The sequence below is a fragment of the Marmota monax genome, unplaced genomic scaffold, assembly GCF_021218885.2.
Source record: "Marmota monax isolate L192 unplaced genomic scaffold, Marmota_monax_Labrador192_F-V1.1 WCK01_AAM20220418_F8-fsc00014, whole genome shotgun sequence".
Taxonomy (NCBI): domain Eukaryota; kingdom Metazoa; phylum Chordata; class Mammalia; order Rodentia; family Sciuridae; genus Marmota; species Marmota monax.
Window position 1 is genome coordinate 37214772 of NW_026695222.1, and position 24283 is coordinate 37239054.

The window sequence follows — 24283 nt, forward strand, 5'->3', positions numbered from 1 at the left end:
CCGGGGCTGCTGGGGCTGTCACCATCAGTCCCTAGAGTGCTCATAAGATGACTGTCCAGGTCTCTTCCTATCCAAAGCAGAGCCGTAGCCCCAGAGCTGTCCCAGCATGATGCTCTGGGGACATTCTGGCCTCCCCAGTGTCCAGAAAACCCCTTCCAGACAGAGGGGGACAGGAGCAAGCCCCCCGGCTCTCACACAGGTCCCACAGAACCAGCCAGAGACCCCTGAGGCTGAGAGGGGGGTCACATTCTAGGGGCAGGGTTTGAACAAGGTGCTGAGGATCCAACCCAGGGCCTCACAAGTGCTAGGCAAGTGCCCACCACTGAGCCCAGCCCAGCCCGACACTTGGTGGTTCCTCAGGGACATGGCCAGCAGGAAGACCCGGACAGTGGGCCTCTCTGCGGGCTGCCCAGAGTCAGGCCTCCAAACTTTGGCGGAATCTAGAGGCCCAGTCTCAGCTCCACGTGCCTCGGGGCCCTGCGGCCCTCCACCAGGAGAGGACAGTGCTCACTGTCCTGGAGAACACAGCAGCCCTCACCCACACCAACCTGCTGGTGCGTGGATTTGGACTTTGTAGCCTCCGGAACTGTGAGACAGGGTACTGCTCTTTATAAGTCACCCAGGGTCAGGTGTTCGTTATAAGAACACGACTAACTACACCAGCCCAGGATCCAGCCCACCACCTGCCCTGACCAGCCCAGGAGCCAGCCTGCTGTCTCTACCTCAGTCCTTTGTGTCCATAACAGTTCAGCAAGCAAAGCGATAAGCATGGACCATGGCCCAAATAGCCAGAACCTGGTGGCTAGTGGGCAGCTTCGTCCTTGGCCTCACACAGTGGAGTGGTCCTCTCAGGACCCCAGGGAGTGTGAAGCCCCTGACCAATCTCAGAGCGGGCCTGCTCCTCGTGAGCCTCCTCCACTTCCGTGGGGCTCAGCCTGCCCAGCCTCCCGGGGGTCCCTCTACCCAAGGTGTCCCCTTGCCTGCCTGGTCCCTGCCACCCTCAGTGCCGTGTGGGCAGCTCCGCACACCCAGGTGGCCTGGTGCTCGTTGGAGGCCCCGTTCACAGAAACATTCATCTTGAGCTGTCGCCTCCTTGTGAAGGAGTCTTGGGGGTGTCCCCTCCCTGGACAAGCCAGGTGCTCTCCTCCTGGGGCCCTGGAGACTGGGGGCCCTTCTTGGCCTCCTGGACAGTTCTGGTGGCCCTGCAGCCCAGCTGCCCACAGCAGCCAGGTAAAGGGGCAGTAGGTCGGGACAGCACCTACCAGGACCACGTGGATGTGAGCCTGGCTGGCCCCTGGGTCTCTTCCACATGCATCAAACCTCAGCCTCCTCCTGACACCTGACCCTAGAGGCCCTTGGTGGTCAGGATCTTCCTGCAGGTTGGATGCCCTGCAGGGGACAATCCTCCACCCCCAACTCCTGCCTGACTGTGGGAGATGGGAACCACCAGGCCCTTTGTAAGACCAGCTCAGTGGTGTCTGTGCACTGGGAAGCCAGTCCCTGGGAGGCCAGGGCCAGGCCCCTCGCCCACTGCAGACGATTGTCCAATACCCCCAGGCTGTCTACCCACTCCAGACACCCTGAAGTCCCAGCACCCCCAGCCTCAGGTCCCTTCACAAGCTCATCTGGACCTTGCCTAGCACGTGGCTCCGGGGGCCTGCTGGGGAGTGCTGCCCAGGACAGGGCCCCTCAGTCCTCCCAGCTGGGAGGGAGTCCCGGGCTTGGAGCAGACTCTCCTCCCCACCACCAGGGACAGAGCTGAGTGCCACTGGTGGGAGAGCCAGGCACAAGCTACCTGAGAAGCTCCTGGCAGGCACAGGCCACCCCTCGGCCTGGGTGCTGCTCACACAGCGACGACTGGGGACCCACTCCCAGAGCCAAGGCAGGGCTGGTGTTCACGGGCTCCAGGCCTCCCCCCTCACTCCCGGCCAGCACGCCCTCTGAGTCTCAGTGCCCTGGCCCTGCAGCCAGTGGAGGCCCAGCCCCAGGCCTGCCCCTGACAGCAGGTTCCACGGCAGCAGGCTGTGGGTCCCCCAAGCTCTCCAACTGCCCCGTCATGTGGCCCAGCTGCCCTGTCTGCTGGCCTGAGCCCACTCTGGAGGGCCTAGAACAGCTCACATCTTCGCAGCCACACCTGTCCAGGCCACCTGGACTGCAGAGGTTCTGCCTTTCCTGGGAAGACAGCTAAAAGAGGCAGAGCTACCCCGCAGGCCACTGAGCCTGAGCCTCAGACTGCACCCTACGCTGCAGCTGCAACCTTGCTTGCAACATGGGTCAGTCCAGGTCCCACAGGGCAAGGTCTGGACACCAGGTGGGCAAAGCCTCCCCACCTAGCCCCTCCTCATCTCTGGGCAGAGTGGGTTCATCTGCCTCCACCCACCCTTCCCTGGCCTTTTCTAAGGCACAAATTTGCATCCACAGTGACTTGCATGACAAAAGGTCACTAGAGTTTACTGCGGGGCAGCTAACAATTGCAGGCGCAACAGCCACTTGCTGATTTTGAGGGTGCTGAGCAGCTAGTTCCATTCACAGTTAGGCAACTGCTGTGGCCAGGCAGGCAGTCCTGGGGGAGCCCACTCTTGTGACCCACCTCCCAGTGACAGGCGGCCTGGTAAGACCCACTCCCAGCTCCAAGGCTGAGGGCTGGCGGGCCTAGAGGCAGGGGCCTGGTGGACATGATCTGAAAAGGGGCGCTCTGGAGCCCAAAGGCCTTCTCTTGGGTCCCTCCTGGACAGAGGTTGCCGTCCTTCCTCTTCTGAGGGGAAACAGAGTCATAGGCAGAGCCCACAGCCCATGGTGTAGACAGCTCAGCCAGGTGTAGACAGACTCACCTGCCAGGTAGGTAGGAGGACCCTGCGCCCACTGCCACGCACACTGCATGTACACCCAGGCCTCTCAGACCTCCTCAGACCCGCGCCTGTGGGGCGCTGTCCAAGGTGCTGAACCCTCACTGCTGAGCCAGGTGGGGGAGCACTGAGGGCAGGTGTCCAGCAGACCTCTAAGCACCTGCCCCCAGGTGGGCCTTCTCAGGGTCCACTGTGAACACAACCTCCACTCGTTTTGAACACCTCAAACCCAAAGCTAAAGATCCGATGCCTGTGGCACAGAGGAGAAGTGGCTGACCACTCCTGGACTTGGCCCTGAGTCCTCCCTTGTCCTGTGACACCACTGGAGCATCAGGGAATCCACCGACATGACATTTTAGTCTGGGCCATACAGTGGTGTCTCCAGGCATGGCCACAGTGCCCAGCACCCCACGAACTGCTGGCCTTCACTTGTCCATTCGCTAATGGTCAGACACACCCAGGCTGCCCAGCGGGCAAGCTGGGACCATGGCTGGGTAGGCACCCTGATCTCAGTCATGCTTGGATCTCCTGTGGTTGGGAACAATGTCCCTCTTTTCTTTTTCATGATGCTGTTTCTGAAAAGCCCAGAGGACCAGTTGTGTGAGTTCTGTTGCTGCCAGAAGTGGTCAGCAGAGCAGGCCACAGACACCACGGGCCCACCGGTCTGGGGTGAGGCAGCTGGTGCTCCTGGCTGGGTCCCCAGGGGCTGCAGCTAGGACTCAACTGGGAAGGACCTGCTCTGTGCTCATGCAGGGCCTCACCCCTTGGGAGGTGGCCATGGCTCCCCACATGAGCCTGGCCAGAGCCTCCAGGACAGAGGCCATGGCCTCTCATGCCAGGTCTCAGAAGAGGCAGCCTGTTGCTCCTGCTGAGCCTCCTTATCCAGCCCTCACTGGAGGGCCTACACGGCTGGACACAGGGACCCTCCAAGGCTGTTCACAGAGGCCTGCAGAGGGTCCCTCCCTCCTGGTCCAGCCGCGGGTGTCCCCAGAACACGTTCAGGTTAAGTCTCCTGAGGAAGAGCAGGACAGGGGCTGTCAGCCACCCGCATCCCAGAGCAAAAGCAGACCTCGGCCTCCTCCTGGGTCATCCGAGGCAGGACTTGCTTAGAGGCCGCAGTGGAGGCTGCTTGTCTGGAGCTCAGGGTCAGAAGGTCCAGGGAGAGGGGGCCTTCTCCTTCTGGTCCTCCTGCACCAGCTCTGGTAAAGAGGCCCCACGGGGTCCACAGGTCAGATAGAAGGGCACTTCCAAGGGCCCTGGGGGCCACAGCATGGCTGCCACACCAGGCTGACACCCAAGAAGGTGGAAGTGGACCCCACCAGAGCCACTACTGCCCAAGAAACCCCACGAAGGCCGGACCTCTGGGCCAGCAGGACCCCTTCTGGCTCACACCATGTAAGAGGCAGCACGGGCTCCTGTGGCTCTCCCCGGCCCTCAGCTGGGCAAGGCTCTCTGTGAAGAGGAGGCCCAGGCTGCGCTGGGCTGGGGGCAGCGGCAGGGGGCTGAGTCACAGAGGGACGGTCCTGTCACTGACGTAAGTGTAGCCCAGGCTCATGTGTGTCCCGTGCTTGGGGCTGGGATCTTGCCGAGCACACACTGGAGCAGGCATGCCCAGAACAGGCCCAAGGCATTTCTGAGGACACGGAGAGATCCCCAGCCTGCCTGTCAGTGCCACCCGTCGCTGCGGAGAGTCCTGCCATAGGTCTCACATGCTGTTCCCAGGCTTCACCCCAAGGGGTCCTCCTGGGCACCCGGCTTCTTAGGTGTCAAGTAATGGCTTCCAGAGGCCCCTCCCCTGCTGCTGAGTGGCCCCCACAGGAGGATGGACTGGCCACTCTCACCAGTGGCTGTGCCCAGGTCTGGATGCTGAGCCTCTGTAGCATGGCGCTCTGCTTGGGAGAGCAGGGCTGGGCCCGGCTGGATGCCCGGCCTTCATGAGAACACTGGCCTCCCTTCCAGAGGCTGTGCCACCTGCCATGCCAGAGCCACCTGTGAGCTCTGCCGGCTGCACAGCCCCTGCGGCGGCTCCCCCTCGGCCACGTGCAGTGCCCTTCCCAGCAGGGTGCGTGCAGCTGCAGTGCGGGTCCTGTCCCTGGCCTGCTGTCCCTTGCTGTCTTCACGGCTGCATGGGGGTCCTCAGCATATGGCCGAGACCTGCCCGTCCATCATCCCAGCAGACCTTTCCACGAAATTATTGTGGGGCAGCTCCCGATGTGCCCCATCCCTGAGGACAGGGGAGCAGTCCCATGCCCAGCACAGTGTCCAATCCCACCCAGTGCTGGAGCCACAGGCCTGGACCCCGCCCTGGTGCCAGCTGACGTGGAGAAAAGGAGGCCCGTCCCAGAAGACAGGTCCCTTCCCAGGGGGCAGGCGGGTCACGCGGGGCCACATCTCGAGGCGGTCAGCCCATCCCTGATGCGGGGACAGCAGGGTGGGAGAGGACAGGGCTGGCGTTCCTTGACCTGGACCTGGCTGAGTCCCAGCTGCAGTGACTGAATTCAAGAGAAGGTCCTGAAGAGGGGCCTCCTGTGGTCCTCAGGCCCTACTCACGTTCTTTATTTGATGCCTTAAAATGGTCTCAGGGGGCAGGAGCTGCCCAGCGAGGCGAGGCCTGGCGTGATCCCCAGGTGCACCACGGTGGTTGCACCTCTGACCTACTCTGCATGTTTCACCCTCTAGGGGCAGTGACCCCCGTGCCCTGGGCCCCGCGCCCTGGGCAGGCCACACCCGGACCCCGCTGAGGCCCAGCTTCCCCCACCTATAGCTCCTGACCTCCTCTGCCCGCTGCTCTCCTCCTGGGCAAGACTTCCAAGGTCTCCAGGCCAAGCCCCGGGCAGGGGAGGACGTCAGGAGCCTGACCAAGAACCGCGACCGAGCACCACCTGCAGGGAGCAGGGGGACCCCAGGTCTCCAGCCACACGTGCAGCCCTACTAAGGCACGGCAGCCATTACTGAGTGCACAGTGCGTGGAGCATGGTGTGAGCTGAATTGTGAGCTGTGAGGTGTCAGGTGTGTGGTGTGTGGTGTGAAGTGTGTAGTGTGTGGTGTGAGGTGTTAGGTGTGTGGTGTGAGGTTTGTGTGTGTGTGTGTGTGTGAGGTATGAGGTGTGTGTGTGTGGTGTGAGGTTTGTGTGTGTGTGTGGTGCGAGGTGTGAGGTGTGGGGTGTTAGGTGTGAGGTGTGTATGTGTTAGGTGTGAAGTGTGTGGTGTAAGGTACTGGTATGTGGTGTGAGGTGTGATGTGTACACAGCAATGTGTGGTGCACGGTGTGTGGTGTGTTGCACAGGGCAGCACTGTGTTTGCATGTGTTTGTGTGTGAGGGGTGAGGTTTGTGTGTGTGGTGTCAGGTCTGTGTGTGTGTGTGTGTGTGTGTGTGTGTGTGGTACGAGGTGTGAGGTGTGAGGCTCCTGCAGCCGGCTGGACACAACCGCAGTGAAAAGCTGGGCTCTTCCCTTAAAGGAAACCTGGTAGAGAGTGGACAGAAGCGCCAGGTGGCCTCAGCCTGGTGAGCTGGAATCTCACCTGGGGCTCAGGACAGGCCACAGTGGCCGGCTCCAGCCCTCTGGCTTTGTTTAGTCCAAAGAAAGCACAAGGTGTGTGGACAGTGGTCATCGGGGCTCACCACAGGTTCCTGAGCTTCTTGGGACCTGCACTGGGGAGGAGAGGGGCTTGTGGAGCTTCTTGTTTACATTTTTTGGTGCTGGGAGCTGCACCAGGGCCCTGTGCCACGAGCTGCACCCCGGCCCTTTGTTCTACATGAAGTCAGGGCCTCGCTAAGTCTCCGAGGCTGGCCCGAAAGCTGCCACCCTCCTCCTGGGCCTCCAAGCGGCTGGACCTCCAGGTGCGTGCCCTGCCGGGTTCCATGGGGCTCCAGGGCTGGGTCAGTCTCTCCCCTCCTGAGGTCTCTGTTCCGCGTGTCCTTCTCTTCCTCCTGCCCTCCTCCGTCACTTGGCGTGACTCTGGGTCTGTCTGGGGGGCTGGCCTCGGCCCTGCGCGGTGCCCCAGGCGGCCTCTGCCCTTCTGTGGGCAGGTCTGACGGGGGGAATCCATCCAGAGTTTGCCTTTTCCTAACAAAGACGTTTTTACAGGGTAAAGAAATCGATCCTGTCTCTTTCCACCTTGAAGATGTCGTCCCACGGTGTCCTGTTTCTAGCTGTCTGTCACCTGTCCCTGTTGCTCGAAGCTCTCCTTCCTCCAGCTGGTGGTCATGTGCCTGTGAGTTTGCCCCCGTGTTTCTTGTGTTTCAGTTTCATTGAGCTTCTTAGATTTCATCAAATTTGGAAACTTTTCAGCCATTATTCAAATATTTTCTGCTCCACCTTTGGGGACTTCTGTCCTCCCCGCTAGGGGTGCTCTCGCTCGGCTTGGTCTGAGGCTCTGGCCTTCTCCCCCCTCAGGGCCTCACATGCACAGGTCGGGTCCCCTCCCTGGGGCCTTGGGGCCCTTCCCTGTTTGCTACCTGTCCACCCAGCTTCTCCCATGCACAGCCCGGCGGTGGTGACTCCGGGTGGGCGCGCACACCACGGCCACCTATCACGTCTCTAGGCCAGTGTCGACTGGCGGGTTTCCTCCCCGGGGATTCCGTTTTCCTGGTCTTTGCATGCCTGGGACTCAGTATTCTTGAGTCTCACTGTGGGACTCTCTGCAGCTACCTGGGTTCACATATCCTCCTTGGGCAATCTTACTTCTAAGTCTTGTTAGGTACAAAGCAAGCAGCTTTCATCCTAGTGACCATCTGTTCCTCCCTCCTCAGGGGCATCCAGCACAAGGACTGGTCACTGAGTTTAGGTTGCTGGATTTGCCAGCCTCACCCTTCTGGTGCCAGGTCCCTGCAGTGTGGGGAGGGCCGTCTCCAGCTACGGCAAAGTCCTGCACCCTTCCTGGGGCATCTTGCCAGGTATGAATGCACGCGCAGTGCCTGTCACCTGACTTCCAGGTTTGCACACCTTTGTGTGACAGCCACTCCCAGGTCACCCCCCAAGGGCCCTCGCGCCCTCCCAGCCCACCCCTCCACCAGCAGTGGCAGCGGCTCCGTGGCACACGTCCTGCTGCTCCTGCATCGGGGAAGGAAAGGGAAGGGGGCGTGAGGACGGGTGCCGCCCATCCGCACAGTGCGCTGCTGGGCCCCACGGGTGCTCCTCTGGCTCTGCACAGCCGGCCTGCATGCACCTGCGGAGGGCCAGGCGGGATGAAGGCTCCCCTGCGTCTGTCGCTCTTGAGCCGACACTGGGGGTGGAGCTGTTGGGTCTCAGGGTCCACCTGGTACCACTTCATCAGGAAGGTGGGAAATAGTTTCCCAAAGTGGTTGTAGGGAGTTCAGGTGAGCCCAGTGCCACCAGCACGTGCCGGTCAGGACAAGTGGACTCACAGCCTCCACCTGCAGGCCTCTGAAGGCCGGTGCCAAGCTTGTTCCCATGTCGCACATTGCTGTGGGCCCTGGGTCCTTGGCCGGGGATGCACCCTGTGCTGTTCTCCACGCCTCGGCTTGCCATTTCACCTGCACAGGACGTTTTTTAAAAGATTCAGACAAGGAACCTATGTGCCACTCTTTTTCTCAGAACAGAACCAAACAACCACCAAAGTGGAGATCACGCGTGTGTCTCTCGGAACAAGATGTTGACATGGTAAAATCAAGACACCGATCGCCTTCCCACTGTGCCTCCACCTGTGTGAATCGTGCATTGTGGATTCACTGAATTCAAAGATAGGCCAGTCCAGTATGTCTGTCCCCTCCCATGGAGCGCAGCTTACAACCACAGAAATCCAAAGGCCCAACCTGGACCTGGGTGCCCTCCGTGGAGCCCAGGCAGAGTCTGCATCCCTAGAAACCTGGCACCGCAGCCCGGAAGCTCTTCCCCAGCCTCTCCTCCAAGACCTCTGCCTGTGCATCTGGTTCCTCGACCCACCCCAAGGGCACGTGGGCACCTGGGGAGAGACGCACTCCCGGCTCCTGTCCCTGCGCAAGCCCACAGTGGGCAGACGCCTCCCTTGCTCTGTCCGGGGTCTAGGGACCTCCACCTGTGGGCGGATGTTGAACTGCTCTGTGCCACCATCACCGACCGTGCCCTCCCACACACCACCACACGGTCCCTAGGCATGGGAGGGCAGTCTCCACACTGCCTGAGGCCCCTGGGCATCCCAAGGCTCTGACCCCTACCTCCAGGTGACTCTAGACTCAGCCTCATTTCCAGGACTGAGCTGCAGGTCTGCTGCTGGGGCAGCTGCACCCCCCACCCCCCAAACCCGGCCTTCTCCTCGTGCCTGCTCTTTGGGTCCTCTTGTCCCAGAGTAGGGACCTCAGACACCATTGTGCTGTGCTCCAGGTCCCTGCTGTCAGTGCCTCGTGCCCACCACCTGGGGAGCCCGCCGTGGTGCTGGCGCTCAGTGCAGGCTCCCTCTGCACTCTGGACTCACCTTGCACACCTGCTTTGGTTCCTTCCTTCTGGCCCGTGTGCCCGAGGGCAATTGCCAGTGTGGGGTCCTTGTCATGCTGCTGACCCCCCAGCAGAGCTGCCTCATCCAGCCCTGCACCCTGAGATCAGGCTGGGGCAATGCCAGGCGGCACCTCGCGCCTCAGCCAGCGAAGCCCAAGGGGCAAGCCTGTGGTGGCACTCGTATGGGATGAACCTCGGGGCCTGGACCAGGACTAGACCCAGTGAGAGAAGCAGAGGAGCCAATATTAAATTGACCCCACTTGCAGAAGTTCAAACACGGCAGTGCTTTACAGGCAACTGGCTTACAGGAGGAGGAAGAGGAGGAGGAAGAGGGGGAGGAGGGGGAGGAGGAGGGGAGGAGGAGGAGAAGCAGGAGAGGAAGGAGGAGGAGGAGGAAGAGGAGGAGGAGGGGGAGGAGGAGGAGAAGCAGGAGAGGAAGGAGGAGGAGGAAGAGGGGGAGGAGGAGGAAGAGGAGGAGGAGGGGGGGCCAAGGACTTAGAGAAAGCCGAGTGTCAGTCATGGCTACAAAGCCTGAGGGTGGCCTCATCAATGTACCTCCCTGGGCACACTCGTCAGTACCAGTGTGCCCTCCACACCTTCCCAGTACAGCCCTCAGAAGTCAGGTCTAGGCCAGGCACAGTGGCACCCACCTATAATCCCAGTGGCTTGGGAGGCTGGGGCAGGAGGATCAAGAGTTCAAAGCCAGCCTCAGCAACTTACCAAGGCCCCAAGCAACTCAGCAAAAGCCTCTCAATAAAATACGAGGGCTGGAGATGTCATGCTGCTTGACCCAGTGGTTGAGTGCCCCTGTGTTCAAGCCCAGTACCAAAAAAACACACCTCCTTGGGTCTAGTCTCATCCGTCTCCAATGCCACACGTGTTACAAACTTTGTCTCTGAAAAATAAAGTCCAGTGTCCATCAGGAACTGGGGGAGGGAACTTGCACTCCAGGGAATAAAACATGGTTGTGCCCAAGCTGTGTGTCCCTGACCACAGGACCCCTGACCTTGCAAGACTGTCATTAAGGCCACGCTCACTCTGTGTCTTCTCTCAGTCCATTCTTTGGCTTGGACAGGTGAGCGTGGTTCTCACAGTGACCCTCCCAAAAGTTATGGGGCAATCCGACCCTAGGGCCTCAGGACTGCATCTACAGAGTTCCACTCCAGGGCCTCAGGATGTGGCTGCCTTTGGCGCAGGGTCCTTACAGGTGACTGTAATGACTGGGGTCCTGACGGGGTGAAAACTGGCCACGGGGAGGTGGAGACGGATGGTGCTCCTACAGGCCTGTGAACACCACGGAGCTGCAGCTCTGAGCCTCGAAAGCCCATGTGCTGGTGGTCCTCCAGCATCCAGGCCTGGGGGCGGAGCGTCTGTCCTCCAAGGACCCACATGTGTGGCCCCTTACCACAGACAGCAAGAACAAGAATGGGCATGTTGCTTCCAGGGGCCACCACACGCAGGCCACAGCAGGCAGGGTGTGGCCACACTGGGACCAGCTCCACCCACACCGGCAGCGGCCACCTGAGGTGCTGGGAAGGCAGTGTACCCTGTCAGGGCCGCCACTCCCAGGGACCCCCCTCTACCCACCAGGGGTCTGCACTAGCACTGGGACCCAGCAGGGTGGTTTCCGTGTGTGTCCTCGGCCTCCCTCGGCCTCCCTCGGCCTCCCTGGGGTGCCGAGGGCAGAAGGGGAGAGCCCACTTCCTGGCCCAGGGCTGGACAGCAAGGTTCTGGAGGCCCAGTCCTGGGAGGGAAAGTTACTCCCACTGGACTTACTGGGGTCACCATCACCTGGACAGGACCAGAGCAGTCTCTGGACACCTCAGCAAAACCTGGGAGGCTGAAGAAGAGGCAGAACAGATACAGATAGATTTGTTTTTAATAAAGGAGTTAATTTTCTTTCAATCCTATATAAAACAATAGCAATTAAAAACTTCATTTTTGAAAGTAAAATATTTACATATGAACAAGTAACTGTGCAAAATTTACATGAAAAAATGGAAAGACAGGGATTTTCCTAAAAGATAAAATAAAAGGTGTAACAGTTCTCAGGTGCTGATAAAAAATACTGATCAGCCTTCAGTCCACAGGCGCAGACTGAAGTCTAACGTGAGGATCCACACGGAGAAAGCCCAAGTATTTACAGTCATAAAAGTACTATCAATAGACAATTTAATACAATAACCTCTGAAAATATAAAGAACCAATTAGTATATTTGTAATAAAAAAATAGGTACAAAGAAGGGGCTTTGCTCTGGGGTCTGTAAAGTCGGCCCTCGGCTGGCATACAGTCTCTTAGCAAAATAATTATAGTTTACATAGCCATTTTCATGTTATGTGCCAAAGATTATGTACAATTACTGACAAAATACACCAACCATTTTTCAACACTTGATTCACACTGAGAAACAGTCTTTTGATGATTCTTCTCAACTTTGATTTTATTTAATCTAAGTTTTCACTTTTAGCTAAAAAACACAGTGCAAGTAAAATATATTTATGCTGAAAAAGTTCTCATTTCTTTTAACCTTACAGCTTCACAAACTGTAGCAAATAAAATGCATTTGTACAGATGCTGAGCACATTCAGAAGGGGCCGCTCGCTGGGCTCCGGCCTCCACCAGGCGGGACCGCGGGCCCCCTCGAGGTGACGGTGCTGCGGTGAACCGCACGTTCCTGCAGAACTTCAAGCGGAGTGGGGAAGAGGAGGAAGATAAATAGTCTAAAAATCAGTTTGCTTAGCCAACTGACTGTTACAAAAATAAAATAAGTGAAATGAGGTCATTGGCTGTAGACAGACACCTACGTGGTACGTTAGGTGAACTAAACCAAAATGCACGAGGACTTGGGGCTGTGCGAGCTGGCAGGGCAGCGCGGTCACTGAACGGCTCGTCAGTCTTTAATATGGCTTGTTTGGCAAGAAGGCCACTCAGTCGAGGATGAGCGGGGGCGTAGCTGACCTTCAGGAGCATCCACAGGCCTGTGTTCTCTGCTACAGGAGAGGTTTCCTTCCACACTGAGCTGATTTAGAAACTGGAATATAAAACTGTTCCATTGCAAAGAGGTGGCTGTTTTTAAACAATATCCCATTTGCTTGTTACAAAAAGGCGCAATCTGCAAATATATAAAAACGTCCCCAGGCGTCTCCGTCAGAAACACCGGCAGCCTGTGTTACTTGAGGAGTGCTTTGTAGAGCAACAGTGAATGGCTTGTCTCGCGCTCGTTCTCTAAACAAAATATGAGGTCCCTGAGGTTGACCCGTGTGATTCTCTGCCGAGTGAACTGCCTGGGGGCTCCCACGCCGGAGCTGCCTGGGACCGCCACACCGGGGCCCGAGCCCTGTGAGGAGAGAGGAGAAGACGGGTGTCAGTGGGGCTCAGAGGTGGGCTGCAGAGCAGACGGAGGAGGCAGCCTCAGTGCCCCCGGGGTCCCCGGCACCCGGACACGGCATGGGCTCCTTCCAGCAGGGCTAGAGCTCCAGCTGATGTGTTCAAGTCCCTATCTAGCAGGGGTCAGGGCCAGAGACCCCACTGTACAGCACACGCTCAGACCACTACCCGTAGATGCCCCACAAGGATCACACTCTGGCCCTGGTGGGGAGGAAGAGAAAGACGAGCACTCCGTCCCAAGGCAAGAGGCTGGCAGGCCCCGGGACAGCAGCCTGACCTCCAAGCGGCCACAGCAAGGCTGCCCAGGGCCCACATCCAAGCCCCACCTGGGCCATGTCACCCTGCTGCACTGATAAAGGCACCAGGTCTGAGCTCCTGGGCGAGGCGAGCTGTGGGTCAGCGGAGGAGGCCAGCTGCTCGGCAGTCAGATGGCGATCCCCACTGGGACCCACTACAGGCGCCTAGCCCGGGCCCACCCAGCTGTCCTGAGGCAACTGTCCTCTGGCTCAGAGAAAAAGAGCTACCGGGTTGGTATGGAATGTGCAGGGTCCCCAAGCAGCAGCGTCTAGCAACTGCTTCTCACCACCCCCCCACACCGACACCCCGAGTACAAGCTCCAGAATCCCCCACAGATGGCATCGCCAGCCCCGCCCCCCGGGGCAGCCCCCGGGGTCTATCCCCAGAGGTGGGAGGTGGGCTGCTCCTGTGAACTCAGCACACCTGGCGCTGGCACTGCCCTGCTGTTCAGCAAGAGTGAAAGGAGCCAGAGTCTCCCAGGGCCAGCAGGTGGCAGGCCAGGCAGCTGGCATGGATGGTGGCCCAGGCTGTAATGGCTTCTCTTTGCTCATCATGCCAAAGCCAGCCAGGATGCTCCCCAGGTGCTCTGAGCCACCTCCACGACCTCAGTGGCCACTTCCTCTTGGATGAAGAAGTCGGGGCTCTCCTGACGGCCTCCCGGGGTTTCCTGTAGACCACGGAGCCTTCAAATGGCTGGTGGACATCCACACACAGAAGAAGCAGGAACGGCGGAGGCGGGCTTCCCTGCAGGTGCCCTGGACACCAGCTACAAGCCAGTGAGGGGCAGGGGGAGGAGGACTGGCCACATCCCCGGGGTTCCTGAGAGTGAGAACTAGGTCGCCTGGACAAGGCAGAGGTCTCCCTCAGCACGAGACCACCACGGTGGGCCAAGCCGGCCTCGCTTGGAGAGGTTGCCTGGTGACAAGAGCTGGCTGTCTTGGTGACCCTGGAGCTAGAGGGAGAGAGCCATGGCGTTGGGCTCTCAGAGGCACCACTGCAGCCACAGGTGGGCAGGTCCCCATGGCCTCGCCACATGGCCAGGCTGGCACACAGGCAAGGCTTCCTCAGGAGCAAAGTCAGGAACCACATGAGCAGCATCAAAACCGGTGCCCAAGACTGGCTGACAACCAGTGTGAGCGCCCACAGAGGGCCCAGCCCGCTCTGTCCAGCCACCTACAGCCCAGGCATTGGTGGCCATGGAGCAAAGCACCACCCCCCACCAGCTCTGGAGGAGAAGGGCCGTGGCCCATAAGCCACAGACTCTGGGCTCTGTGACTACAGCCAAAGCTCTGGGCTGCAGGAGAGAGGTGAAGGCTGGAGCCCATGCTGCTTGGCACAGCAACTGCTCTGACCACCTGGCCCAGACCAGGCCTCGCCACTCTGCCAAGCAGGTCATCTGGCCTGTGGCATCTCACAGCTCCCCAGAGCTGGGGGAGCCTTGGCAGGAAACACCACAGGGTCCTGGACAGGCAAGAGGTGCCCCACCATTGAGACTGGGGCTCTGCCCGCAGCCCACTGCAGCAGGTGGCTCTGCACTGTCAGCGGAGAGGACAGAGGACCCAGGCGAGTCCCAGCACCCGCCAGAGCTGTGACCTTCCTGCCAGGAGCTCTGCTGCTCAGCAAGAGCAGCCCGTGCAACCCTCCCTGAGCCCAGCCCAGCCTGCCCTGTGCGGCACACCAACACTCACCCTGCCAGTCTGAGCACCATCAAAAAGCCAAAGAAAGGAGACCAACCTTCCACTGTAAAACTCAACCCAGGAAATAAAGCCCACAGAAGGATCCTCCTGTGGGGTCCTCCTGTCCAGAGTGGCCAGTGCAGGTGCAGCCACAGAAGGGGGCTCCCAAGGGAGCAGTACCTGCTGCAGCACACCCCCATACGGAGTGTCCCCAGTGCCTCGGGGCTGCCCCGGAGCAGAGATGCCCGCTGCTGGGAGGGTGAAGATGAAGGTGATTCTCCACCTGCTCAAGCAACAGGCTGGAGCCCACACCCACAGCAGCCCTAGGACAGCAGGACTAGCTCCCGGGGAGGGTGGCCATGGGCCCCAGCCCCCACCTGCCTGTCACCACCTGACCCTTGCTGGCAGCCACCCTGACCCCTCACCTGCTTGAGCTGTCCCACAAGAGTCCAGCTCATGATGGGGAGGTTAAAGGACACCCACGAATGCTCAGAAACTCAGCTGAAACAACGTCAGCTGTGGCAAGGCCCCTCCCACCACCCATTCCAAGCACTGAGCAAAGGGATGCGCAAGGCCGCGCCACCCCCATACTGGAGGGCACCACTCTTCAGGTGACCGAGAACGCAGGACGGCTCCGGAGGCACCATCCCCACCTCCCGAGCGAGGCCGCCTGGCAAAGACAAGAAGCTGGGGGGCACGGCAGGGGCCCCGCGTGCTGAAAGCCAGCCCAGAGAGGCCTGAGACTGACACAGTTGGCATGGGAGCACAGGACAGGTGAAGGGCCCAACACAGGCCTGAAGGGGCCTCTGAGGGCCAAAATGGAAACGGAGAATTCTGAGAAGAGCCCCTGACCACTGGCAGGGAAGGGGAGAGGAGTGCAGCGGAGCTTCTGGTCCCCCAAGACAGAGTCCACGTAGTCAGTGCCGTGTCCCACCCCAAATACCCAGAAACCCTGCCCTGGCAGCCTGGACTTGCAGCACTGCCAGGAGAGGGCGCCACCGCCTCACAGCAGGGAGCAGGAAGCCCAGCGCCCAGCGCCCAGGGTGGAGAGAGAGGGCACAGTCTGGGGAGCGCCCAGGTGGGAAATCCCTGCCAAGCTAAGGCCAGCCAGGAAACGGTTAGCCACGTCCAGCCAGCACAGCACACCGTAGGGGAGGAGACGCGGCGAGGAATGCTGGCCAGCAGCTCTGAAGAGGGACGGGGCCCAGGAAGAGAGGGCTGAGAGACCAGGGGTGAGGACCTGAGCAGCAGGGGGCAGATGTGGCCCCGACCTGAGGCTGGAAGCCCGTCTAGATCCCAGAATCCTGACCCCAGCCCAGCACAGAGGAGCCTGCAGGCGGAGACAGGGAATAACTGCAAGGGCATAGAATGGCGGGTCCCACTTCTCAGATGGCATCTCCAACCACAAGACGCAAGGGCACTCAGCGCATCCTCGCCTGCCACCAGGCTGCACAGCACACAGGGCAGCGCAGAACAGCTGGACACACTCTCCACGGAGACCAGGCCAGGGACAAGGCTGCAGAGGGGAGACCCCAGGCCAGGCAGTGCAGGTCAGAGGGGGGCCTTGGTGCTGGCAGCCAGCAGAGTGGGGGGGGAAGGGGAGCTAGAGAACAGCCACCAAAAGGTACAGTGGCTAACAGCTATATCACAGCAGGTGAGGGCACTGGACGGGGCCACGGAGCACAGAGCAGCCTTCCTGACACCAGAGCCTGGAGGACACGCACCCAGGCCGAGCAGGAAGCACCGTCCCCTCCCTGCTGCAGGCCGCAGACCCCCACAACAAGGGCCACTCGTGAGGCCAGTCAATGTGGGCCTCAAGCCCACTGTGGAGGCTGGACATGTGGTCTGGACGCAGTGTTCCCCAGGAAGCCCACAGGAGGCAGTGCAGGCGGAGTGAATGGGCTGCTGGGCCGTGGCCTCACGGCAGGCTCACCCACTTGGCGGCCAGTGCTCTGAGAGAACTGGGGGCCACTGCAGGCGGTGGGGCGGGGCTGGAGAGGCAGGTCGAAGGTGAGCCTGGGGCTACACCTTCTGTCCCTGATCCTCGCTCGCCACGGGGAGCTAACAGCTGGTCATCACACGTTGCCGCACCTTGAGCCCAGAGCAAGGGCTTCCACTGACCACAGACCAAGGCCTCTGAAACCTTGAGTCTAAACAGTTTTCCTTCTCTCAGTTGTTCTTGTCAGATCTTTTGGTCACAGTGACCCACTAACACAAATGGGTGGGTACTTCTGAATGCTCCAAGTCACAATTCACAACGAACATGCCACCTACGGACCCTTACCTACCACGAGACACAGAATACCGATCAGATCAAAGCTGTGGAGGTGCGCCAGCCACGAGGCCCACTGCCACACCCACTGCAAAACCACCAGCAAGCGGCCACCAGAGCAGGCCCTGGCCCACGCAGCCTGTTCTCAGGCACCCACCGGCACCCACAGGAACCAGGCACCATGTCAGCACCGCCCACACCGGCAGCCTCACAGTGCGGCAGCATGTCTTGGCAAGGCTGTGGGGAGGCCAAGGCTCTGCACTGCAGCCCAGCTGTGGCCATGCCACATGACCCAAGGCACATGAGTGCTCAACGGGGCAACATGGTGCCCGGAGGCACCAAGCAGAAAGGGTGCCTGCTCTGCACCACCTCCCAGGTAGCAAGCAGGGACAGGGGCTACGTGATGGGCCGTCCCTCCTCGCATACACAGCTTTTTGTGAAGCTCTGACTCTTGGAGCCATGGCAACACTGCACCCAGAAGTCATGAGCCAACCAAGACGTGGACATCCAACAGGGAACACCAACCACAGGCAGGCCAGGGGGCAGCCATCGGGAGAGCCGCGTGCTGACCCACGGGGTTGCGGCGGGGTAGCTGTACAGGAGCATTTGCTTCTCAGTACCTGCAGACTGGGGGCAAACGGCCACGTGCATCCGCTGCAGACCCAGGGAGGGCTGAGGTCTGAGTTCAGACCCTGTCAGCAGCAGGACGGGGCAGACAGAAGCAGGTGCGGAGAGCAAGTTGGTGGGCCTGCTGCTCACCACCACTGCCCGGGAAGGACCCACCCCACGGCCTGAGTGTGCTGTGGCCTGGGAAAGCAAGCAGACCCTGGAAACTGTGGATCTCATCCAAAGGACATAGGAGCCACCCCAAAGGGGCTTCCCCGGACCAAAGCTGGGCCACGCAAGCCACAGAACAAGCCAATGTCCACCCTAACACGAGCGCCAGAAAGAACACCCAGGCTGGGGGGGGGGGCGCGGTGGAGAGCAGCTCTCCTCACAGGACTGCCACAAAGGCGCAGCAGGACACCCAGACGCACTCAGCAGCCTGCGGAGGGGCCAGAGCCAGGCAGAGGCCGAGGTGCAGCGAGGGAAGAAAGGGCACGGGCAGTGCAAGGGGACCTCGAGGCACAAAGGGACGAACCTCACGGGGCAGAAACCCAGCCTGAGAGCACCTCCATCCCTTCGGCAGCAGCAGGGGCATGGGGCAGGAGCCCGGGCTGCCCAGCTGAAGCCCACTCAGGACACCTCCTACAGCACGCCCTTCACAGTGTCACAAGGCCAAGAGACCAGGCAAGGCCACAAGCGCCACAGAGCAGAGGGAAAGGACACACAACCAAATGCCAACAGTGCCCCAGACAGGGTCCAGGAGATGACAGGACACGGGGAGACTGGTGGGAATCCAGCAAGGAGGAAGCACCTGCAGAGGCCTCTGAGGAAGGGCAGGTGCCACTACACACACACAACTCTCCAACAACCAAGACACAGGCGGGACCCGAGCAGAGGCCATCAGGGTGAGGGCACAGACCGCCCGCAGACAAGGACGCCCTAACACATCTCGGGCTACACACACTGAGCTGCAGTGCACCATCCAGGGTGATCCGCCGCTAACAACTGAACAACACTCACAGAAAGGTGACCTCCCTGAATCAGAGATTAAAGCGATACAAGTCTGTGTCACCTTCTAAGGGTGAGAGTCTATTTGTCATCTTAAAAAAAATGAGGAAATGAAGGAAGCACTCGGCGTCTGTCCTGCTTTTCCTAGAACAGGAACTGCAGGCAAGCCTGGGCAGCCACAGGGGGGCAGGGGGCGGGGGTGGGGGAGTCCTTACAGAACCACTCCAGCAATAAATAAAAACCAGGTGATAAGCTGGCATGCCCAGGGCCCTGGGTTCAAGTCCTAGCATCAAAATAAATAAATACAGTGATAAAGTTAAAACACCATTGCTTCTGTCACTCAATCCATCAGCAGTTCGGGGAGTGGACTGTCAGGGGTGCATGCAGAGCAGACCCTGAGCCCCCTGGAGAAAGGGCACAGCAGGACCCAGGCCTTCTGCAGAGGGAGCCCAGCCGGAGGCATCTGCAGTCCAGCTGCAACACTGAGGAGGCTCAGAGGACAGAGGCACCTGCTGAGCCACACCACCAGTGCATGGAGGAACCTGTGGCAGGAAACCACAGGCCAGCCGTCTCGGTCCCTCCACAGGCTCTGTCAGGAGGGAAAGCCAGGTGAGGCTGGGCAGCAGACAGATTTTAAAAGACTTAAAAAGAAATGGCAAGGTGAGCCAGAGTGTCCCAGGTGCACATCTGGGGGTCACGGTGTTCTTGCACCCCTTTCTGATCTCAGTGATTAACTCTGGGGGGATGGTAAGGGGCTGGAAGATCAGGGTTTCTCAGGTGGCTGGCAGAGTCCTAGTACTTGAAAGGGTTGACGGGCTACAAGGATCTGTACCTTAAGGAGGATCCAGGAGGCACGAGAGAAACCCAGCAAAACAATGCATCCGTGTCTGTGACCTCTCCTCGGAATGCCAGAGTGTGGCCCTGACGCTTCTTGGCTGTGCTGTCCACACTCGGGATCTCTCTTGGTTCTGAACAACACTCGCAGTGTGCGCTGCATGGCCGCCCAGCCAGGGCAGGCTCTTCTGGGAAGCGCAACCACCTCTGGCTCCTGCCTACTCCACCAGCCCTCTCACTGCCATGGCCCTGGCCGTCCCTAGTGTCTGTGCTCTCCTTATTTCTGACCCACCCAGGACTTGCCCTACTCTGCCTTGAGCACAGACCTGCACTGATGAGATGCCTGCCTGGGTTTCTAGCACTTTACCTAGCTCGCACTGGGAGGGTTCCCCCGGACCACTTGGATACCCCACGGCCAAAAACCCAGTCTCCACACCAGGAGGTCACTGCTGGCACTTGGCAGGCGAGCCCCAGCACACCTGGTCCACAGGCTGCCAACAGCCCCAGAACCCACCTCCACACTGGTGAGTGGGCAAGACAACCCAAGTGCAGCAACCAGCAGCTGCTACAGAGCTCAGGGCAGAAGAGCTGCAGAGGAGCTGAGCCCAGCCTGCCCAAGCAGCACGGCCGCTGAGACGCCAGAGAGGGCTCTCCCTCAGAGTAAGGGTCACACCCCAGGGCAAGATCCACCGTCACCAAGTCTAAGACCGTGCCCAGAAACACCTTGACCTTTCACAGCTCCCTACAGTGAAAGAGCCCACACACTCCAAGTGATGTGCCGCTAACAACTGTCTGCCTGCTAAACAAGACTCGGCCGCTTCAGAGCCTCCCCGTGACACCCACAGCAGCCAGCTTCCCAACCATACTCACAGATGCGCAGAGAAGCAAGAAAACTTGACCCCAGACAGGAGGAAGTTATCAACAGAGAATGAATAAGACGGCCCAGGTATCAGACATGACAAAAACTTCACAAGTTATGTTCAAAGATTTACAGGAAAATATGGCCTCAGTAAGGGGCAGACAGGAAACCCCAGTCACTAATTAGAAATGAAAAAAGAACCAAACGGAAATCCTAGGATTGAAAAACATTCACAAATGAGAACTTCCCTGGTGCCTAAGAGACACCTGGAGATGGCAGAACTCCGTCTGGTTGAGAACCTAAAGACAGAGCAGCAGGAATCATCAGGCTACGGAATAGAGAAACACATGCGAGTAAGTGGACACAGGCCTCAGTGCCTGCGGGCAACACCCACAGGTCTGACATGACCGGAACTGGAGTCCACGCAGAAGACCAGAGAGAAAAAGCACTGAAGAAACAGGGCCGTACTGCTTCCAACACGGTGGAAAGCTGACCTAGGAGCCTCAGCTCAGAGGACCTGAGGCCGACTGCCCATCCAGGAACCACGCTTCAACACAGAACCCAGCAGGAAAACCTCCCTGAAGTCCTGCAGGAGAAAACAACAACCGCCCAGAACCTCAGAGCCCTGAGAACATCCCTCAAAAATGAGGATGAGAGTCAGCCACTGAGTGGACAGGAGTGGGGGCCAGTGAGGACGTCCCTCAGAATGTTATGAAACAACTACTTACATTCAAGTCAATGGAAGTGGAGCCTGGGTCCCCAGCAGACCTGCATGCGGGGAGCCTGAGGACCAGGCTGTCCTTGGAGCCAGAGGGACGTGGCAGTATAAAACCCAACTGTAGACACTAACTCGTAACTAATTGTAGATATGTCCCCTTTGCCCACCCAATTTTAAAGCCAGCCAGTGGCGTAGACTGTAACCCCAAGCTCCTCCTATCAGAGCAGGGGGCGGCCCCCATCAGGGAGGAAAGCTGGTGGGTGCTGCTGGTGCACCTGTCAGCCAGGGCAGCAGCACGCCCTCAGGAAGAAGTGCGTTTGACTGGCCAGCCCAATCCCAACCACACTGGTCTCTTTACAGCACCTCAGCACTGCTGACCACTGGACCTAACATGGGGCTCCATACATCACCCGGGGGTCATGGGAACCCCTTCCTCAGAGGAGGCCTGTCCCACTACCTGTCGTGGCCTTGGAAGGGGGCAGGAAACTGTGGTCCCTGAGGCCCACACGGGCCCAACAAGCACGCAGTGAACAAGTAAATCCACACAAGAACCAAAGCAGGAAAATCCACTCCTGAGCTCAAGGGAGAGGTGCCTCCTGGGTGGTCGGGACACCCGAGAGGTCGTGTGCGCGTGACAGAAACGTGAGTGGTCAGGCACAACAGCCATGCCTGTAATCCCAGTGGCTCAGGAGGCTGAGGCAGGAGGATTGCAAGTTCAAAGCCAGTCTCAGCAACTTAGTGAGGCCCTGTAACTAAATAAAATATAAAAAATAAAAGGAACGGGCATGTGGCTTATGGTAAAAGTACCCCAGTACCAAAAAAAAAAAAAAAAAAGCCAACCATGAGAGAGACATTAATGGGGATCCATTCTCTTCTGAACAAATTTTTAAAACATGAACTGAGTCAGCTTTGCCAGACACCCTAAATATATGTGACTAGAGATAACGTATGTACCAAAAAGCTTAAAGGAATACTTTACCATGCTGGTGTTCTCCAAACCAAAGTGATCTGTAATGGTAATCTCCTTCAGATTTACATAGAAATAGCAAATTTAATCAGGTATTTATTTATATCTGGGGGGAGGGATACTGGGGATTGAACTCAAGGGCACTCAACCACTGAGCCACATCCCCAGCCCTATTTTGTATTTTATTTAGAGACAGGGTCTCACTAAGTTGCTTAGAGCCTCACTTTTGCTGAAGCTGCCTTTGAACTCGCAATCCTCCTGCCTCAGCCTCCCAAATCACAGGGATTACAGGCGTGCTCCACCGTGCCCAGCTACTGAGCATTTATTTATGTCATTTAATGTTCTGTAACTGGATAAAGGTAACCTGTTATCAGTAAGATATATAAAATTTTGTGCTACTTTTTACACTGGAATAGGAATTTAAATGTATTTTTGTGAGGTAATAAGGAGAGTCTGATTTGTTCAAAGGCTTACACTGCAAAACACGAAAGCACTTTGCCACTTTTTCTATCAAAAAAAAAAGTTAGGAGTTCTCTTAGTTTTTGTTTGATTCATGTTTCAGATGTAATGCTGTACTGTATTACTTGTCCAGAGCCCCTCCTTACCTGAGATAAGGCTCTCTCACCCTACTAGCATGGCTCCAAAGTAGACTAAACCTACTTAGCTCATTTAAAGTTGTGTTCAAAGGAGAGATTTTTATTGTAAAGATTACTGTCATCTCAAAATAAACAGGGGACATAATAAAAAACCAAATAAAATAAAGGTTTAGGATTATAAAAATCATGTTTCTTGGTTCATAGCTATAACACAAACTGAATGTTCTTTGCCATTGCTGATTTCATTTTGTATTTTTTCTTGTAAAAATGTATAACTTTGTTAATGTTTTGCAGAGCCACTGATTTGAGACAATAAGCCTCACCTACAGGACAGACAGGATATAAAGCTGGCCTCCAGTACTGATATTGACTCCCACGTTAAGACTGTGAAACTGGCCTGCTGGATGTTCAAAACAACTTGAAGACCAAATTTAAAGAAGTAAAAGGGCTAAGGTAAAAACAGACAATATTTTGGCCCTCGTCCTCTTAGGTCAGCCAAAATTCAGGGAACAACAGGACTTCTGTAAGGGCTCTACAAATCCAGTGAGTCACCTGACCTTGATCAGGGGGATCAAGAGGATCCTAGAGAGCAGGAAGCCAACCAGTGCACATTCTGAAAAAAAAGGAGGGTTACTGGACAGGAAATGTCCCTGATGCTTCCAAGGGAATCCACATGTGGTCAGCAAGACCCTAACAATCCCAGCAGATGGCACAACTAGTAAAGGAAAAGCTAAAGGAGCCAAGAGGCTTCTCACAAGTTCCCAGAGGGATCCCTGACAAATCTCCGCGGACTCTAACAGTGTGTACCAAAGAGGTCAATTTCCACCACCTTGGTCTTAGACACTTGGCAGGAAAGTATGATGAAAACACAGCCACACACGGACATTTAAAAGATAAGACAATGGTTCTTTTGCTTGAGATATATGTGTCAGTTCTGCTGAAAGTCAGTAAAACTGGGAGGTTATAAAGGGTTAGGGTTTTTATACAGGACTTACTGGTAAATATCAGAAAAAACTCTGTCAGAATCACACGTTTGTTCTGAGTCAATCTGAGACCTTCTGGGTTTTCTGTTTTGTTCTGTTGTGTTTGGTTTGGGTGGGGGGTAAAGAAATTATGAGCTGCTGCTCAGACCCCTCCTCTAGAGTTGGCAATTCATCACTTCCAGCCTGGAGACTTGATTCTAATCAAGACCTGGAAAGAAGACAACTTCAACAGAGCTGGAAAGGACCTTCCCAAATGCTCCTCCTCACCGGGATGGCCCTCTGCTGAAAGGGCAGAAGTCATTACCATGGGCCTTTCCACCTCAGGAAGTAGCATGACTAGGTGGACGGTAATGCCAAAGGGTACAATGAAATCGAAACCAAGAGGTGTAACAAAGGAAAAGGGGACCTGTGGGAAACAGAAAGTTAGACGGTCCATTTACAGAATATAGCATTGCACCTTAACTGGGACATAAGATTGAATTGTCGACATTTTAACTATAGCCCTTCCCTTTGCCCACCCAATTTTAAAATTAGCCAATAGCATGGACTGTAACCCTCAGCTCCTCCTATTAGAGAAAAGGGCAGCACTGGGTGGACGGCCCGCCCAGGTGTGCTTGCCAGCCAGGCTCTGAAGTGCACTCCTGGGGCAGGAGGAAGGCCTGCCTTGCCCACCTCCCAGCACCATTTGATTCCTTGCAGCACCTCGGTATCTCTAACAGTAGCAAGGAAGCAAGTGCACCAGAGAAGGCAAGTGAACAGGTAAATAAGAGATGATGTGTTTTTTTCCATGAAATTTACTT

The 24283-nt window shown here is 57.6% G+C and overlaps 1 protein-coding gene across 1 annotated transcript in view; it reads right to left on the minus strand.

Moving 5' to 3' along the window:
• Positions 1-11140: 11140 nt before the first annotated feature.
• Taf4 (TATA-box binding protein associated factor 4) overlaps positions 11141-24283 on the minus strand; it is a 69140-nt gene continuing 55997 nt past the window's right edge. The window contains exon 15 of the mRNA XM_046433119.2: positions 11141-12617. Within this exon, the coding sequence (XP_046289075.1) occupies positions 12450-12617 (168 nt within the window). The 3' untranslated portion in view covers positions 11141-12449. The remainder of the gene's footprint in view (positions 12618-24283) is intronic.